The sequence below is a fragment of the Triticum aestivum genome, chromosome 2B, assembly GCF_018294505.1.
Source record: "Triticum aestivum cultivar Chinese Spring chromosome 2B, IWGSC CS RefSeq v2.1, whole genome shotgun sequence".
Lineage (NCBI taxonomy): Eukaryota > Viridiplantae > Streptophyta > Magnoliopsida > Poales > Poaceae > Triticum > Triticum aestivum.
In genome coordinates this window covers 529,210,730-529,230,693 of record NC_057798.1, presented here as the reverse complement: position 1 = coordinate 529,230,693, position 19,964 = coordinate 529,210,730, and the positions used below count along the sequence as shown (strand labels likewise).

Genomic DNA, 19,964 nt, shown 5'->3' with positions numbered 1-19,964 from the left:
GTGATTCAGTACTCCTAGTACTTTGTTGTTGGGAAGTTTAATACTCCATCTTTTCATTCCTAGCCTGATCAGCTACATCATTATCGTTCAAGTTTTAACTGTGCTACTTGGTCCTTCCTGGAGCAAAAATTTCAATGGTGAGCTAATCTTACGTCGATCTTCCTCGTCATATCATTTTGCCTTGATCAACAAGCTTGATTTCGATTTTGTGACGTACTCGTGGTTCCAATAACCTTTCGCTTCGGCATTCCTTTGAATTGATGTCATCGCCGATCGGTTACATCTTCTTGAAACCTCTCGACAAATTTGCCGTGATCATCATCAACAGTTTGAATCCTTCTAGGGTATCAATTGAATTCATGATGGTAAGTGCCATCCTCGTCCCTTGGTAATTTGAGTTACCATTGACAACATCTTTACCTTCCTTTCATCACAAACTTGTTCATGTTAAGGATGCAACTTGCTATCCAGTTTGTATTATATTCTACATTGAAGTATTACTGTCCTTTATGTCAAGGATGTTGCAAGGATTGCTCCACCTCTTAAGAATTCTTGGTATAGTGGTACTTCTCACAAGCACCATTCTTTCTTGGTCCCCGTATTGACTAACCGGGAATATGAACAAGTGAACGGTGCTATTTGGATTCTGCCCTTCTAGCAACCCTATTGCTTTGAAGCTAATGGTCGACCGTTCATTCTTAGACTATTGGTTATTGAATCATCATTCTAACTTGATTAGGCTACCTAAGCCCATATTTTAGGTGCATCTTTCAACCAATGTTTAATTGGGTATGTTTTCCTTGAGCATACCTCATTATATCATTTGCTCTGACAAATGTTATCTCCTTGTTCACATAATTGTGGAAATCCATCCTTTGGAATTCTCGATGAATTGTCGCTGAGTCCATCAGCCACCCCTCATCCTCTCCTTGGTTTAATGATGAACTCTTGTTTCAGAACTCGCTTCCTTAGTTCATTTCCCCAGAATCTTACAATGTCATCTCATCAAATTGTGTCGCACCTTTTCTTTTCAGGCATCCTGAGTCTGAGGTATTTTGACACCAATCAGATCTAAATCTCGGTCAGATATGATGGTTGTGACATATTTCCAACAGTTATAACATTGGTCGTTATATGACCCGGTAACGCGATGTCATGCCTAGTACACCTGACCGGAGGACCTACTGTTATAATTTTCTTGTTAGCAAGGTTATCCATTCTTCCATGATGAAATTGTAAAACTTATTCTATAAGTTGTTCTTGATGGATCCTTTGTGTATCCAAAATCTGCCCCTTACACGATGACCATGTCAATGTTATCTCGAAGCATGTATGTGGTACTCTGATTTTCAATAAGAACATTTGAAGCGCAATGCTAAATTTTCTTTATCAAATTATCCAAACACCGTTGTATGGGTAATGTCGTGAAATTTCTCCCCCCTTTCCTAAAGGGTTTTCTACATTATATCTTGTCGTGCATATCATGCTCTATTTGTCCCTGGGAAGGATATACCCCTGAATAATGTGTTTAAACACATCTTTCTTTCCATTGTTCCATTTAATCTGATGATCACTTTTTTCTTTCCATTGTTTTGTTTAGCCTTTTTGGTGATCTATATGATCTAAGCAGTAATATTCTTCTGCTTATGTAAACACCTAGGTGTACAATCGTGTTGGTAAGACCCTGTTACTATTGTTGATGACATTCCGGTGACCATCGATGGACGAGAACTTTGCCTAATGGTACGCCTCGTTCAACGAGCAGGAGAATGGTTCTCTTCGTCCCTCGCCCTTGGTACCGATGTTGTTGCCGACATAACTGACGGGCTATCCTCTGACATGCCTTACTTACATGATCGTGTAAGACATCATCGCCCTTCCTACTTTTAACCAACATGGTGGGCCCATAACCCACAGTTCCACATGATCGAAACCTGACTCTCCTATGCACCCCTGTTTCAATAGTCATTCCTGACGTGTGGCTTCGTATGTAATTCACGAGCTACCTTTCGAGGGATCACCAACTCTGGTATCAGACACAATACTTATTCCCGTTGCTACGAACCCCTTTCACCCCCTGTTTTAGGCACCGAACGATTGCCTGCCCGCTCGAAACTTCTCATGATACCTTCTTACCTTGCTCCTTGATATTTTCTAAGGTTTCAATTCGAGGGTTACTTTCCGCCATCTTCCCCGATGTTATCTACCAGATAGTCAACCTTACAAGGGTCCATTCTCCCGGAATTCCCCTCTTATCTTTCCGTAAGTACGATGAAGATCCTGAAGGAAGAATGATAACTTTGTCACAATGCCCTAAAACAGAGAACTAAAGACATCAACGAAAAGGATCGACTACTTCGGGAAGAGCAACCAAGACCGAGAAGATTCGTTAGAATTTTGTAACCAGACCTTTCCCCCCTTATTCCACCTCGTAAAATCTCGGGACGAGATTTCTTGTAGTGGAGGAGAATTGTGACGCCCGGATGATTAAGCTACAGTAATTCCACGCTAATCATACTATGTCACCTCAGTTACTGTTGCTAATCTCGCGTTAGTTTAAAACCTATTCAAAATTCAAATTCAAAATCAAGTCAAAGAATTAGAGTTTTTCAAAAGTCAAAACTAAAATGTTCTTAACGTGACAAATAAATCATGGATAATATTGGTGGAGAACAACATCTTTATAAAACAATTAAATACCCTAAAGTGATGAAAACAATAGCAAACCCAATTAATTATACCCCTATTATATTTTATAAAATACTAATCTATTTTAGCTAGGTGCCAAAGTTATTGTGGCAGTGGTATAATTAATGTTACTATTATAGGGGCTAATTAAATATTTTACAAAACTAAAATGATTTGAAAAATAAAATAAAATAGAAAAGAATAAATAAATGAAAAAGGAAAATAAATGGAAACCAAAAAAAAGGGAAACTTAATTTACTGGGCACTGTGGCCCATTAGGCAAATTGACCCAGCCCAGCCGAGCCTCTCCTCCCTCCTGTTCACGGGAGGGCGTGTCGCTCATCTACTGACGCCATAGCCGGCGATGTGCCCGCGTCGGCGATGCCTCGATCGCGTGGATGGATAAGGCCACCCAAACCCCCCGGAGAACCCTACCCTCGCCACTTTTCCTCCCGCTCGCTGCCTCCTTCTTCCTCACGCACTGCCGAGCCATCAACGCCATGGTTCTCCTCGTCCGCATGCTCCCTATCGTCCCCGCGGGGTGGGACCTTTCAAGCAGCGCCTTCGCTGTCCGCCACGTCGACTACGCCGCCGGATTGAGGCCGGGAGGCCACCACATCGACCGGATCGACGCCATCTTCTTCCTCGGTCCTCACCGTTGCTCTTCATCGATCCGTCGCCTCTGCAGCTCCTAAGCCACCAACGGACCTCCATGTGCCTCCGCGGTTAGCTCCTCGTCCGATTCCCCCTCTTCTCCGGTTCAATCCGTTCCGTTCGTGGCCGTCCCGTGAGCTTTGTCCACCATGGCAAAAGTTCAGTGTCCGCGTACATGTGCGCTGCTGCTCCTCTGTTGCTGGTGCGTGTTGCTGCTGCCTTCTACCTACTGCTGCTCGCATCGGCACGCCCGTGCCCTCGCTCGCTGGCCTCTGGAAGCGACCGGTTGTGCCCGGCCACGCCTCCGCGTGCACCGTCCTGCGTGTGGCCTCACCCATCTGCTCCTGGATGCGCCCCTGCGCCTGCCCACGCTCGCGCGTCCGCCCGCTGCCTGTACCTGCTGCTCTTGTGCTACTGCCGCTGGCTGTTGCTACCTTGCTGATGCTACTCTGCTTCCTTCGTTGGTGCTTGCCGTCGCTGCTGCTCCTAGATGTTGCTGCTTCCTCCTGTTGCCGCTGCTAGCTGATGCTCCAAGCCGCTGGCTGCTGCTACTAATGGCCTTGGCTGAGGCCATGGCCGAGCACAAGCTTTGTGCTTTGTGCGTGCACAGCCACCACTGGCTGGCCCTTGCAAATTAGCTTGGGGGGCTAATCACTAGTTAGTTTAACTACTAGCCAATGACAGTAGCCCCCACTATTAGTTAATATAATTTAATTAAAGTCTAAATGACCATAGTCAATGACACGTGGAACCCGCTTACACTATTCACTCTTTGACTATTCAACCTTTGACTGGGTCAACCCAACCCCATGGCCCCACTGTAATACTCATATGCTGGAGTAACACTAGGTGACAAAAGTATTTTGCTCTTTTAATTTCAAATTAAAAATAAAAATCCTGAAAATTCAGAAAATCTTTTAAACTTCGAATAATCATATAAAATAAACCGTAGCTCGAATGAAAATACTTTATACATGAAAGTTCCTTAGAACGATGAGACACGTCCGAATAAGCAGCCCGCTCATCCTCCACACATCCCTAACATAGCGAACATGCTACATTTCACCTCCGGTTCATTTGTCCGGAAACGCGAAACATTGGGGATACTTTCCCGGATGTTTCCTCCTTCGTCGGTATCACCTACTACTGCGTTAGGTCATCTCTAGCACCGCGTATTGCCATGTTACGCTTTGTGATGCTTTGATTGCTTTGCTATTTATTATGTTCCCCCTCCATTACTTCTTTTCGGTAGAACCCGAGACTGCCGGCGCCCCCAGTTTGACTACGGAGTTGACGACCCCTCCTTCTTGCCAGAGCAACCAGGCAAGCCCCTCCTTTGATCACCACATATCGCCTATTCTACCCTCTACTGCTTGCATTAGAGTAGTGTAGCATGTTACTGTTTCGATTAATCCTATTCTATTGCATAGCCTGTCATTGTTGCTACATCTGTTGATACCTTACCTGCAATCCTAAATGCTTAGTATAGGATGCTAGTTTACCATTAGTGGCCCTACATTCTTGTCAGTCTGTCATTCTATACTATTGGGTCGTGATCACTCGGGAGATGATCACGGGTATATACTATACATACATATACTATACAGATGGTGACTAAAGTCGGGTCAGCTCGTTGAGTACCCGCAAGTGATTCCGATGTGGGGGCTGAAGGGGCAGGTGGCTCCATCCCGGTAGAGGTGGGCCTAGGTTCCCGACGGCCCCCGACTGTTACTATGTGGTGGAGTGACAGGACAGGTTGAGACCACCTAGGAGAGAGGTGGGCCTGGCCCTGGTCGGCGTCCGCGGTTACTTCAAAATAACATGCTTAACGAAATCTTGGTATTTGACCTGAGTCTGGCCACTGGCCTATACGCACTAACCAACTACGTGGGAAAGATATGGGCACTCGACGTCGTGGTATCAGCCAAAGCCTTCGTGATGTCAGCGACTAAGCAGCGCGCGCCGGATTGGACCATAAGCCTGCACTTGTATTAAGGGGGCTAGGTCTGCTTCCGGCCGCGTTCGCAACGTGCATGTGTGCAATGGGTGATGGGCCCAGACCCCTGCGCCATAGGATTTAGACCGGCGTGCTGACCTCTCTGTTGTGCCTAGGTGGGGCTGCGACATGTTGATCTTTCGAGGCCGGGCATGACCCAAGAAAGTGTGTCCGGCCAAATGGGATCGAACGTGTTGGGTTATGTGGTGCACCCCTGCAGGGAAGTTTATCTATTCGAGTAGCCGTGTCCCTCGATAAAAGGACGACCCGGAGTTGTACCTTGACCTCATGACAACTAGAACTAGATACTTAATAAAACACACCCAGACAAGTTCCACAGACAACCCGGTGATCGCTTTTCCGCAGGGCGACGAGGGGAGGATCGTCGGGTAGGATTATGCTATGCGATGCTACTTGGAGGACTTCAATCTACTCTCTTCTACATGCTGCAAGACGGAGGCTACCAGAAGCGAAGTCTTCGATAGGACTAGCTATCGCCCTCTTATTCTGGCATTCTGCAGTTCAGTCCATCGATATTGACTTTTTACACATATACCCATGCATATGTAGTGTAGTGATACGTCTCCAATGTATCTATAATTTTTGATTACTCCATGCTACTTTATCTACTGTTTTAGGCAATATTGGGCTTTATTATCCACTTTTATATTATTTTTGGGACTAACCTATTAACCGGAGGCCCAGCCCAGATTTGCTGTTTTATGCCTATTTCAGTGTTTCGAGGAAAAGGAATATCAGACGGTGTCAAAACGGAACGAAATCAACTTGAGAAGTTAATTTTGGAAGGAAACCAACCTGATGGGCTTGGAGTGCACGTCAGGGGAGTCCCGGGCTGCCCACGAGAGTGGGGGGCGCGCCCCCTACCTTGTGAGCACCCCGGAGGTCCACCGACGTACCCCCTAGACCCATATATACCTACGTACCCTAAAACTTCCAGAACAAAAGATAGATCGGTAGTTCCGCTGCCGCAAGCCTCTGTAGCCACCAAAACCTCTCGGGAGCCCATTCCGGCACCCTGCCGGAGGGGGATCCCATCACCGGTGGCCATCTTCATCATCCCGGCGCTATCCATGACGAGTAGGGAGTAGTTCACCCTCGGGGCTGAGGGTATGTACCAGTAGCTATGTGTTTGATCTCTCTCTCTCTCTCTCTCTCTCTCTCTCTCTCTCTCTCTCGTGTTCTCTTTCGTGTTCCTCTATGGCACGATCTTGATGTATCCCGACCTTTGCTATTGTAGTTGGATCTTATGATGTTTCTCCCCCTCTTCTCTCTTGTGATGAATTGAGTTTCCCCTTTTGAAGTTATCTTATCGGATTGAGTCTTTTATGAGAACACTTGATGTATGTCTTGTCGTGATTATATGTGGTGACGATGGGATATCATGTGCCACTTGATGTATGTTTCGGTGATCAACTTGCGGGTTTCGTGACATTGGGAACCTATGCATAGGGGTTGGCACACGTTCTTGACTCTCCGGTAGAAACTTTGGGGCACTCTTTGAAGTACTTTTATGTTGGTTGGATGAATCTGAGATTGTGTGATGCATATCGTATAATCATGCCCACGGATACTTGAGGTGACAATGGAGTATCTAGGTGACATTAGGGTTTTGGTTGATTTGTGTCTTAAGGTGTTATTCTAGTACGAACTCTTTTATAGATCGATCCGAAAGAATAACTTTGAGGTGGTTTCGTACCCTACCATAATCTCTACGTTTGTTATCCGCTATTAGTGGCTTCAGAGTGACTCTTTGTTGCATGTTGAGGGCTTGTTATATGATCTATCTATGTTATTTTGTTGAGAGAACTTGCACTAGTGAAAGTATGAACCCTAGGCCTTGTTTCCTATCATTGCAATACCGTTTACGCTCACTTTTATCATTAGTTACCTTGCTGTTTTTATTATTTCAGATTACAAAAACCTTTATCTACCATCCATATTGCACTTGTATCACCATCTCTTTGCCGAACTAGTGCACCTATACAATTTACCATTGTATTGAGTGTGTTGGGGACACAAGAGACTCTTTATTATTTGGTTGCAGGGTTGCTTGAGAGAGACCATCTTCATCCTACACCTCCTACGGATTGATAAACCTTAGGTCATCCACTTGAGGGAAATTTGCTACTGTCCTACAAACCTGTGCACTTGCAGGCCCAACAACATCTACAAGAAGAAGGTTGTGTAGTAGACATCAAGCTCTTTTCTGGCGCCGTTGTCGGGGAGGCTAGGTAAGTGAAGGTATATCTTTAGATCTTGCAATCGAATCTTTTTGTTTCTTGTTTTAGCACTAGTTAGTCTATAAAAGAAAATTACAAAAAATGGAGTTGAGTTTGTCTCATATGCTTCACCTTTTTAATATCTTTCGTGAGTATGATGAAAAGGATAATTGTGCTCAAGTGCTAGAAGAAGAAATCTCTAAATTGTTTGGCAGTAAATCATTTAATGATGAGCATGATTGCAATGTTGTTAGTACGAATTCTTTGAATATCCATGATGCTAGTGATGATTGCACTAGTTATGATGAAAATATCTCTTATGAGCATGTCAACTTTTGTGGAGTGCATGTTTGCATGAACACACCAAATAGAGAAGATATTTATTGCAAGAGGCATAAGTACTTACAAACCAAATTGTTGCAAGAAGAGCTAGATAAATGTGCTGAAAGATTCAATATTTTTCGCGCTCCTTGTGAACTTTGCAATGAACATGGTCATTCAAAGCTCCAATGCTATTTGTTTTATGATCAAGTCGTGTCCAAATATTCTGATAATTTGATTACCCTTGAGCATCATAAAGAGCTTAGCCTTCTTTTGGGTTATGAAGAAATGAAACGTATAACTGAGGGTATTCCAAAATTTAATCTTGATAGACTTCTTGATTTTGATCTAGAGAAGATTTATATGTATTGTGTGGTGAATTGCATTAAAAATCCTTATATTGCCAATTACATAAAGAAAAGAAAACAAATAGAAGATGAAGAGAATGCTAACGAAAGGGAAGAGACTTCCCAATCTCCTCCTATTATTTCTTATGATGAATCAGGTAACGAGGAGGAGCTTTCTATTCAACCAATCTCATCAATAAGGAGCTCAAAGAGGAAGGTTGAACCTACACATAATTTGAAGAAGAAAAAGAAAAGAAGGAGCAACAAAGGTAAAAAGGTATCCCTCCCAAATGATGTTGCCCCTACTACTCATTGTGATGATGATAATTGCTATACTATTGGTGCTATCAATATTTTTAATGATGAGAGTGATTATGCTTATGATACGAAAGGGCCCAAGCTTGGGGAAGCTATGTTTGATTGGGATGAAATATTTTAGAATATATTTGCTGGAATTAATGTTTGTCCCAAGCTTGGGGTTGCTATGTTTAATGAAGATGATATTTTTAGCATCTCAAGTTTTGATATGCAAAGTTGTTATGATGATAGCATGCCTCCTACCTATGATGATTATATTGATGAAAGTGGGTTTGGAAGAGTGTCAACTTTAGGAAGTAGTGATCCCACTATTTTGGAGGATGTTGAATTTTATTGTGATGAATATGAAAGTGGATTTGGAAGAGTGTCAACTTTATTTAGTGATTCCACTATCTTGGGAGAGGTTTCAATCGATTATGATGAGAACGAAGTTGCTACTTATGATGATTATTGTGATGAAACTTATGCTATAAAAAGTAGTGATGATTATATTTACAAATCTTGTCATGATTATGATTACCCTTTCTCTGAACATTACTCTCTTAATGTGGAAACAATTTTTAGTGTTCAAGTCTCTTATGATACTCCCACTATTCCGAATGAGAAGAATTTTGCTTATGTGGAGAGTAGTAAATTTTCTATACAAGTAGATCATGAAAAGAATGCTTTAGGTGCTGGTTATATTGTTGAATTCATACATGATGCTACTGAAAATTATTATGAGGGAGGAATATATGCTTGTAGGAATTGCAATAATATCAAGTTTCCTCTCTATGTGCTTCAAATTTTGAAGCTATGCTTGTTTTACCTTCCTATGCTAGCTGATTATTGTCCCAATAAGTTGTTTTCTCACAAAATCCCTATGCATAGGAAGTGGGTTAGACTTAAAAGTGCTAGTCATATGCTTCATGATACTCCCGTTATGTTTCAATTCTTATCTTTTATGTGAGCATCATTGTCATCATCATGCCTAGCTAGAAAGACATTAAAGAAAAGCGCTTGTTGGGAGACAACCCAATACTTATCCTTACTGTTTTTGTGTGTTCACATGATTATGCTACTGTATTAATCATGTTTTATAGTTTTTGTTTCAATAAAGTTCCAAGTAAGACCTTTAGGATGGCTTACGATGATAGTTGTGTTGATCCTGCTGAGAATCAGAAACTTTTTGCACCCAGTATATTAGTTTTGTTAATTCACAGGAACGTGCTTCTGATATGATTCTTTTTGCTCTGGATTGGTACACAAATTTCTCAGGTCGTCCTACTTTGGTAGAATTTTTGGAGTTACAGAAGTATACGTTTGATACAGATTACTACAGACTATTCTGTTTTTGACAGATTCTGTTTTCTATGTGTTGTTTGCTTATTTTGATGAATCTATGAGTAGTATCGGAGGGTATGAACCATAGATAAGTTGGAACACAGTAGATATTACACAAATATGAATTTAGAATGAGTTCATTACAGTACCTAAGTGGTTGTTTTATTTTCTTATACTAACGGAGCTTACGAGTTTTCTGTTAAGTTTTGTGTTGTGAAGTTTTCAAGTTTTGGGTAAAGATTCGATGGACTACGGAATAAGGAGTGGCAAGAGCCTAAGCTTGGGTATGACCAAGGCACCCTAAGGTAATATTCAAGGAAGACTCAAGCGCCTAAGCTTGGGGATGCCCCGTAAGGCATCCCCTCTTTCGTCTTCGTTCATCGGTAACTTTACTTGGAGCTATATTTTTATTCACCACATGATATGTGTTTTGCTTGGAGCGTCATTTTATTTTATTTAGCTTTGCTTGCTGTTTGAATAAGGTACCAAGATCTGAAATTATTAGATGGGAGAGTCTTCATATAGTTACATGATTATTTAGCTACTCATTGATCTTCACTTATATCTTTCGGAGTAGTTTGTCATTTGCTCTAGTGCATCACTTATATCTTTTGGAGCACGGTGGTGGATTTGTTTTGAAGAAACTATTGATCTCTCATGCTTCACTTAGATTATTTTGAGAGTCGTTAATAGCATGGTAATTTGCTTAATATTAATATACTTGGTATTCAAGATATGTGAAACTTTCTTATGAGTGTGTTGAATACTAAGAAAAGTTTGATACTTGATAATTGTTTTGAGATATGGAGGTGATAATATCAAAGTCGTGCTAGTTGGGTGATTATGAATTTGAGAAATACTTGTGTTGAAGTTTGCAAGTCCCGTAGCATGCACGTATGGTTAAAGTTGTGTAACAAATTTGAAACATGAAGTGTACCTAGTTTGTGCATCCTTATGAGTGGCGGTCAGGGACGAGCGATGGTCTTTTCCTACCAATCTATCCCCCTAGGAGCATGCATGTAGTACTTGGTTTTTGATGACTTCTAAATTTTTGCAACAAGTATATGAGTTCTTTTGACTAATGTTGAGTCCATGGATTATACGCACTCTCACCTTTCCACCTTTGCTAGCCTCTTCGGTACCGTGCATTGCCCTTTCTCACCTTGAGAGTTGGTGCAAACTTCACCGGTGCATCCAAACCCCGTGATACGATACACTCTATCACACATAAACCTCCTTATATCTTCCTCAAAACAGCCACCATACCTACCTATCATGGCATTTCCATAGCGATTCCGAGATATATTGCCATGCAACTTCCACCATCATCATCATGACATACATTACTTTTGTCTTATTGCCATTGCATGATCTTGTAGTTGACATCGTATTTGTGGCAAAGCCACCATGCATTATTTTCCATACATGTCACTCTTGATTCATTGCACCATCCCGGTACACCGCCGGAGGCATTCATATAGAGTCATATCTTGTTCTAAGTTTCGAGTTGTAATCCTTGTGTTGTAATCAATAGAAGTGTGATGATCATCATTATTAGAGCATTGCCCAAAAAAAGGCCAAAAAAAAGAAAGGCCCAAAAAAATAAAATAAAAAAAGAAAATAAAAGGGCAATGCTACTATCTCTTTTTTTTCCACACTTGTGCTTGAAAGTAGCACCTTGTTCTTCATGTAGTGAGTCTCATATATTGTGCTTCAAAGTAGCACCTTGTTCCTCATGTAGTGAGTCTCATAAGTTGTCTTTTTATACTAGTGGGGATTTTTCATTATAGAACTTGCCTTGTATATTCCTACGATGGGCTTCCTCAAATTCCCTAGGTCTTCGTGAGCAAGCGAGTTGGATGCACACCCACTAGTTTTCTTTTGTTGAGCATTCCTAGCTCTAGTGCATCCGTTGCATGGCAATCCCTACTCCTCATGTTGACATCAATTGATGGGCATCTCCAGAGCCCGTTGATTATCCTCGTCAATGTTAGACTTTCTCCTTTTTTGTCTTCTCCACACAATCCCCATCATCATATTCTATTCCACCCATAGTGCTCACTACTAGAAAAACCCCTACTAATGGCGCACCTAATATGGCCATTAATGGCGCATCTGTGGTGCGCCATTAACAGCAGGCCATTAGTAATTGTTACTAATGGCGCACCACCTGGTGCGCCATTAGTATCTGGTATACTAATGGCGCACCGCGGGTGCGCCATTAGTGTAGGCCAGCGTGCGCCATTAGTATGCCTCCCAGGGGCCATGTATACCCAGGTGCTTTGGCATACTAATGGCACACCACCTCTGGATGCGCCATTAGTAACCGCGGCATACTAATGGCGCACTGCCCAGTGATGCGCCATTAGTATGCACTGTCATACTAATGGCGCACTGTCATGTGATGCGCCATTAGTATGAATATTAGGTTTTTTTATTTTTTTATTTTCTGTTTTTTGCACAGGTTACAAAATGTATAGTTTGACAAAATATAGACAGCACACATCAACAACAGATTCATTAAATGTATAGTCTTTGAATACAACTCATCATATTAGTCTCCGAATACAATTCATCATATTAGTCTCCGAATTGAAAAGACCGAACAAAGATAGAACATTATATTACAAGTCTCGAGACCGCGAGTAGCGAGTCTGTCTTCACATTACAAGTCGATATCGATCATCTAAACTACCATAACATAGAAGAGAGTTGCGGTCATCACGATGAAACTCGTCTTCATCCGCTTCCTCCAACGCTCCCTCCCCTCTCCCGCTAGATAGCGGGCGTATCTAGATTTGGCCTCGGCCCTAGTGGTGTACCCTTTGTAACTGTTACCGCTGAATCGGTGAACCTGTCTCCGACACTCCTCCCAGTCATCGTAGACTCCGGGAACCTTACCCTTATACACGACATACGTCGGCATCGCTATGCACTAGCCAAACGAAACGTTAGTACCAATTCACAGACAATACATAAGCAATATATAAGTATGCAACAGAACGATCGGAAGAGAAAAGCAAGACATTAATAGCATCGATTACATCTAAGTTGAACGACTCTCAAAACCAAAGAGACATACTACAAGTTCATTAAAGTTTAATTACAACATGAGCCAATCGATGTTTCAGAACTAGACAACTCGACTCAAGGGACCGGAGCGTGGATGAAGCCGCCGTCTATCGTGGGAGTCATGAAAGAACGGGCGTTGTCATCCTGCATTTGTAGCATTGTGTCGATGTCACTGTTGGACGGTTGATTTCTGAGGTAGAACTGCCCCGAGGTACGAAGGACATCTTGATGGATGATTTCCGCAAACTCCGACTGGATGCGAAAGAATTCTTGTCGGAGGTCCGCGTCCTGGATTGCCGACACGCTCGCGGCCCAATCTTTGAGTTTACTCGGTAGCAGAAGTTGATGATGGTCCCGTACGATCGCCCGCATGTGATGGATGGCGTAGTAGGCACCCTTCTGACCGCCAGGCGGCTGCTTGACGCAGCAGAACATCGTATTGTGGGAGAACACGTGCTTGCCGTACTTACGAATAGGCCTGGTGAAGGTGCCTCCAGATTGGGCGTAGCCGGGGAGAACATCATCAAGAACCTTCTTGACATTTGTGTAGTCTACGTTCGACTGACGGTCCGGGTCGAAATACGTGGCAATGGAATATTTGGGGCTTAGGAGGATGAGCGTGCAACGTGTGTCACTGCAGAAAACACGGAATGTTAAAAGAAAAACGATCGAAAAGTAAGAATTCATATGTTACGGGCCGGTTGAGGGGAGGACTTACTCGGGAAAGTAAGGCACGAGGAAGTTATCCTTATCTTGGTTTGCCAGAATGACGCCTTCGAGGTAAGAACTCGCGACTTGCCGGTCCCCAGCGCTGCCCAAGATCTTGGCACGCATGTAGAAGGGGTCGACTATCACGATGTCCAGGGTCTTGTCGGGAATGATCCGCATCTCCATACTCAGCGAAAATAGCCGAATGAAGGTGTAGTGCAGCGGATGAAGGTTCAACATAGCGTGGATGTCATCAAAATGCAGGACGATCGTACGCCCGATGGAGTTATCCACAAAGCCCTTGCCCTCTGGCACCTTGACCACGAAAACCGGGTATGCCACATCCTTCTCCCTGAGACGCCGCTTCTCCAAAGCAAGAACACTGTCATGCAGACTCCGCATAGCACCGGTTGCAGCATTGAGCATATTTGTCGGTAGCATCGCCCTACCCGCCACATGCACCCTCCTCGAGATATCCTGCGGTGAAGGTGGCCCGTCCTGAGCACGGATCGTACTCGGTGCCGGTTGGCTCGCACCCTTCTTAGTCTTTCTTTTGCGTGCCTTCTTCTTCTCCTGTAATGGGACCGAGTTCTACTCACAGACCGCCTTCTTGAGTGTGTTGGGGCTGATAATATTTCGCACCTCGCCTATCTGAGGCTCGGTGAAGTCGGCAGCTGGAGGCGTCTCCTGAGAGCTGAACGCCAGACGGCGCCTGTTGCAACTTGGCTTCTCCGCGGTACGAGCTAGATCGCACACGCCTTTTGTTGGGTTTGGTTCTTGAGAAGGAGGCCCCATGAAGTCGCCATCGTACCCATGCTCGGCAAAGTACTGATCGACGTTGCCAAATGTATCATCGTCGTCGTCGTCGTCGTTCTGATCCTGTGCCATATGCATGTTTGGATCCAGTGGCATAGGGATGTCCGGCACCGTTACGGCGGTCTTGCCATGGGGCCGACTTGGCGCCGGCACGACTGGCGGTGTTGTCTTTGGGGTGGTGTCCCCTGCCCCCAAACGAATCTGGCTCTTCGGCCAAAGCAGGGGCCATCTCAGGCAGGCGCTGAGGGTCATCACGTCTTCATCGTCGGCCCCGACGGGTCGAATCAGAGGTAACAAGTCGTCGCAGCCTGGCAGCACCCGAACCAGTTGAACCCTAAACAAGTTGGGTGGCATCTGGGTACCGTGGAACAAGGGGTTGCCCGGTTGAACGATTTTGCCCTTGGCGACATCGACCAACTCGTTGTTCACGAAGTGGAGGAGAGTGCACGGAACGTCGGCGGCGCCCTGCGAAAACATGTAGGGCGTCAGGGATGCCCAGTCAAAGGCAAGGAGATGAAGTCCTCAGCCGAGAGAGGCTTAATTAGTTACCGTGATGATGGCGTCGAGCTCGGCTAATGTCGAGGCACCGCCAACGGCGGGCGTGTAGTTGACGGAGGGGCCGCTTGCTGAAGAGGTGCCGACCGGCGTACACCCGGGTGCATTAAGCTCCCGTGCCGGCGTCGGAGACACCAATGCCGCCTCCGCCGGAGGCACCAATGGCCCCGCCATCGCATTATGCGAGTTGCTGGCCGTGAAGCTAGGAATCGGGGGCGCCCCTGTTGGCCGCCCGCAATCCACGCACTCAACCCCGAGATCAAGGTAGGCACAAGGGCGGTGATCGTCGCTCCGAGTCGTTGTTCCACTTGCTCTTGGACAATCTCCGGAATCCGCGCCACCTGTGCCTTGAGTTCTTGAACCTCTCGCGCCTGGCTTTCCGAGCTGGTCTTTTTCTCCTTCCGCACACCAGCGGTATAGTATGACCCCCATTTTGTCGACAAGCCTTTGCCGGCCACACGACCAGCTGACGTCGGCTTACTGAGCTTATCCTTGTTCTTCATTACATTCAACCCCCTATTTAGAGTGGTGTCCCAAGGGTTGCTCTTAGTCGACCCCACGCTACTGCTTTCAGTCGCCTGTGGAAGGAATGTGAACCATTTAGAAATTTGGCTTCATTAATTAGAATGCAACCATATGGAGCTAATTACGCGGGGGTGTATTCCTTACTAGAACAAGCTCAAGCTGCCTGGTCTTCGGATCCGTGGTAAGCTCCTTTGTTTTCGGGTCCTTCTTGTACCGGGCCCTAACAAAGTTCCTGGTCTGCTTGTCACCGTATTTATCGAAGAGGGGCGGTAGGCCTTGCTCGGCACGGTCCGCCTCCTCCTTGTCCCATATAGGCTCCGCCACTCTGTAACCACCGGGACCGAGTGTGTGTTCCCCTATGTTCAGCTCCCGCATTTGTTTCCCCCACTCACTTGATTGGGAGCTTGCGGTGCTCGAGCAATTGATCTTGAAGTCGTTGTAGTCATCTTCGGTGATCGAAGGATTTTTCTCCTTGATCTTCTGATAACTCTCACCTTTCTCGATCATTCTCTTCACATTGCTTTTCCAAGTAGACAGGGCCTTGCTCATCTTCGTGAGGGCAGCATTGTTCACTTTATTCCCTTTGAGGCTTGTGTTTTCAAATTCAGCGGGGAACTTGTATCGTTCGTGCAGCTTCGTGAAGAGGAGGTGGCGCAAATTCCCTCGGTCAGGATGCCTCAGGTTCTCGGTGTTGATCGAGACGGTGCTCCGGACAATGCACCCGAGCTGAAGCGAGTACCCCTTGACTATTCGTTCGGGCGCCGTTGGATTCCCGTTGGAGTCCACTTCAGTAACTTCCTCCTTGAGGGTGCGGAGCACGATCGGGCGCCGGTCCTTCCGTTGCCTCTTCGGTTGGCTGCCATCTGTGCGTGCGCCGCCATCATCAGTGGTGGCATCCTCGGCGGCACCATCAGTGGTGGCATCAGTGTGGTCATCCTCGGCGGCACCATCCGTGGTATTAGGATCGGTGGGGAAGGCGGCGTCCTCATAGAAGTGAGGTTGTTCCTCCATCTCCTGGGACAACTCCCATAATGCCTTGCCGCCTGAACCCCCGGCCTCATCGTTGTGGGCCATGTTTCTCTCTAAATAGAAACAAAGTTTGGTCAAAAAGTTGGTTATTGTCAAGGAACAAGATCTCTAAGTTGACCAAATAACCTAATTCTCGAGGAATGTCGCCAAAAAGTTGGTTATTGTCAAGGAACAATTGAGAGATGTTTGTGATATTGCCTAGGTGTTTTGGGATAGAACCTGTTAGTGTGTTGTTGCTAAGGTCCAAGTCCACATTCTCAGGGTAACCTAGTTCTTGAGGGGTGTGTCTAGAAAGTTGGTTGCTGCAAAGATACAAGGTTGTGAGTTTGGTCAAATTGCCTATGATGTTTGTGATATTGCCTTGGATCTTGAAGGCACTGTTGCATGATAATCCAACCACTAAAGAATAAGAATACTATTTTTGTTCATAGGCAACACTTTTTGTTCTTGTTTTTGTGGTCGAATTGATGTTGAGCTAAAGGGTAAGGACAACTGGAAAAGGGGGTCGACGGGTCGAGAGGACACACCGCATGCTCGTATTCAGCCGCCCGGTACGTTATTTCTTGACTCAACACCACGTGAAATGACGAGGCATTTGCTATGAGTATACTACTAAAGTTTAGCTCGATATGACCCCAAGACACATTATCGAGACAAGAAAGAGCATAATACATTTGTCAAACCATTCCGCGGTTATTGGTTGCGAGCTGAATAAGATGTATACAACCAAGGATATCCATCAGTCCGCTACCCGCACAGACATGTCTATCCGATCCATTTTCATGTAACAATTTTTTGTGTCGCTTCCCTTTGTTGCAATTGTGACCGGGCCAACTGTTACTTGTCAATCAATGCCACACGAGAAACATTATCAAGACCAAAAGCAGCACGATATATACTATTCTCAATTATTGTTTGCCCGCCGAATACAAGGTCCTATACTACAACCAAAGTCCAAAGACAACCAGAAGGCGTTTTTAATGGTAAATAGCATCATTAACAATTTTATTATAACATTACTAGTTGCAACAAGTGACGGTTAAATAAATAGAAAAAGTATGAGTATTCTCAAACCAGTTGCTTGCCGGCGCAAGTATGCTCTACGCGTTTGCAACAGAGCAGAGTAATCAACGTTGTAGACTAGGCTCAAAGACATCTTGGCCATTAATTAATTAATCACATATGTAAGCAAGCAAGCAATCAACATTGTACTCCTTCGTAGGAGTAATTCTTATTCTACTGTACACTAACAGCAGGAGCAGTACAAGTATGAAGCAACAAAATAGTATTATATGGACAAAAAATACTAAACTAATCCAACCACTAAAGCAAATTAATTTTTATTTCGGTTGAGAATCGGGCACCTTCTAGGTCAAGAAAATTGGGCATGACCTTTGCTAATTTTCTTGACCTTGGAGTGCCCCATTTCTCAACCGAAACGGAAATTAATCAACGTTTCAGGAGAAAGGGGTCATTTTAGAAGATCACAAGTAGCAGCAGCATCACTTGACAAAATCACAACTAGCAGCAGCTCGCAGATAGCAGCAGCAGCATCACTTGACAAGTAGTACAGCAGCAGCAGCAGCATGCATGCACTGGTCCATGGCACAAAGTCCATGACCCAGAACAGAGCACTTTACTAAAAATGAAGAAGAAAAAAGGCATGCATGCACTGGTTGTAGCAAATCATCATTTCTGAATCAAAACAACAATTAGGACAGGGAAATTATGACACACTTCTGAAGAAAAAATGATTTGTGTAATCTGGTTGGTACTCTTACAGTTGCATAAATGATTTTTGCATGCCTACACATCATGGTGGATGGTCTAGCACTGCAAACTCAGTCCTCAGGATTACTGCCTTTGTAAACATGATGTTTTGCTCTTGCCCTAGCTTTGTTATGTCTAGTGGAATGGAGATGAAAATGATGAAATGTGACAGGTACTTATGATGAGGCTTTTACATGGGTACTCATGGTGCAGCTTTGTTTAGTTGTGCCGAGAAGTTGGTCTAGGCCTCTGTGAATATTACATATACTTTGTTCTGATTTACTCCATTCTGTTCAAACAAGTAGAGATCATGGCTAGTGTCTTGTGAAATAACTATTGAGCTTCATTGTTTATTTCTGTTTCTTTAAGATCTATGCATAGCATCTTGTCAGTTCCCTTTTGGTGGTTTCTGTTAATTTTGCCTTGCTTTTGGTTTGATTTGGGAGTTTGGGACCATGAAGATAAATACATCCGATCCCTTGGTTGACAGATGTTGCCTGGTCTTCCACCATGGCAGCTCTGTCAAGATTATCTCCCCAGGAATATGATATGTACCTTACTCATCTAAGTTGTCCCTTAGCCTACAATGAAGCAGATTTTTGACCTAGGTCCGGCATGTCTGGGCCCAGTTCACGCAGGAACGAAATTTTGTACTAATCAAAATATAGCTCCATAATTTTGTTAAGATGGATTGATTTTTTTCTTTTATTTGTATTGTTCTATGTGTGAAGATGACCGAGTCGCATTTTCAAATTTCACATGAAGCAATATAAGGTGAACGGTAAATAAAATATCTTACTCCCTTAAACATAAATAAATAAATGAAGATCGTACAAAATACAAGAAAATAGGCAATTTGCGTAGGCATAATTTGTGGAATATTATGATGTGAGGACTGAACCAAATAGTTCCTTTGAAATGAAATATGAAAACATATGTGATCTCTACTTACAAAGTACCAAACAGAATGGCAGAAATACTGCACTTTCTTTTGCAAGGCAGGGAGTTCCTTTCATTTTTAGACAGATACATCATATATGTTTGATATTTGCTGGAACATGATATATCATATATCTATGATATTTGCTGGAATTTTGTATGCACACACTATACTAAATAACACTTATGAAGTAGCCTAAAGCCCTAAACATCATTCCATCAAGCCCTAAGCTAACTCTTGTCTACAGAAGTAATAAGTTGTTTGCTTGGTATTTCACGTCATTTACTTCTTCAGAGAGAATCAAACAGTAGCATTTTACTTAAGCCTTAGGCTAGTTCAGCTATAAATTGGTAGAAACCGATCAAATCTAACAGCAGAATATTCTAACTCCCCTTAACTTCTCTAATGCAGAACAGTAGCTTACCTTGGAGGAGCGGGCCGGGGTGGAGGAGGCGGTCGGAGAGGATAAGGATGCTCCGGCGACGGGTGGTGGTGGTGGTGCTCCGGCGACGGTGGTGTGGACGGGGCGGCGTCCGGGCGGCGGGGTCGCGTCGAGGCGGCGGGGCAGCGTCGAGGTGGCGGGGCAGCGGCGTCGGGGCGGGGTCGAGGCGGCGTCGGGGCGGCGTCGGGGTGGCGGGGCGGCGTCGAGGCGGCGTCGAGGC

The 19,964-nt window shown here is 44.4% G+C and overlaps 1 protein-coding gene across 1 annotated transcript in view; it reads left to right on the top strand.

Annotated features, from left to right (window-relative positions):
• Positions 1–3,086: 3,086 nt before the first annotated feature.
• Positions 3,087–19,964, top strand: part of LOC123039281 (uncharacterized) — a 37,019-nt gene continuing 20,141 nt past the window's right edge. The window contains exon 1 of the mRNA XM_044462507.1: positions 3,087–3,336. Coding sequence (XP_044318442.1) covers positions 3,087–3,336 — 250 coding nt within the window. The remainder of the gene's footprint in view (positions 3,337–19,964) is intronic.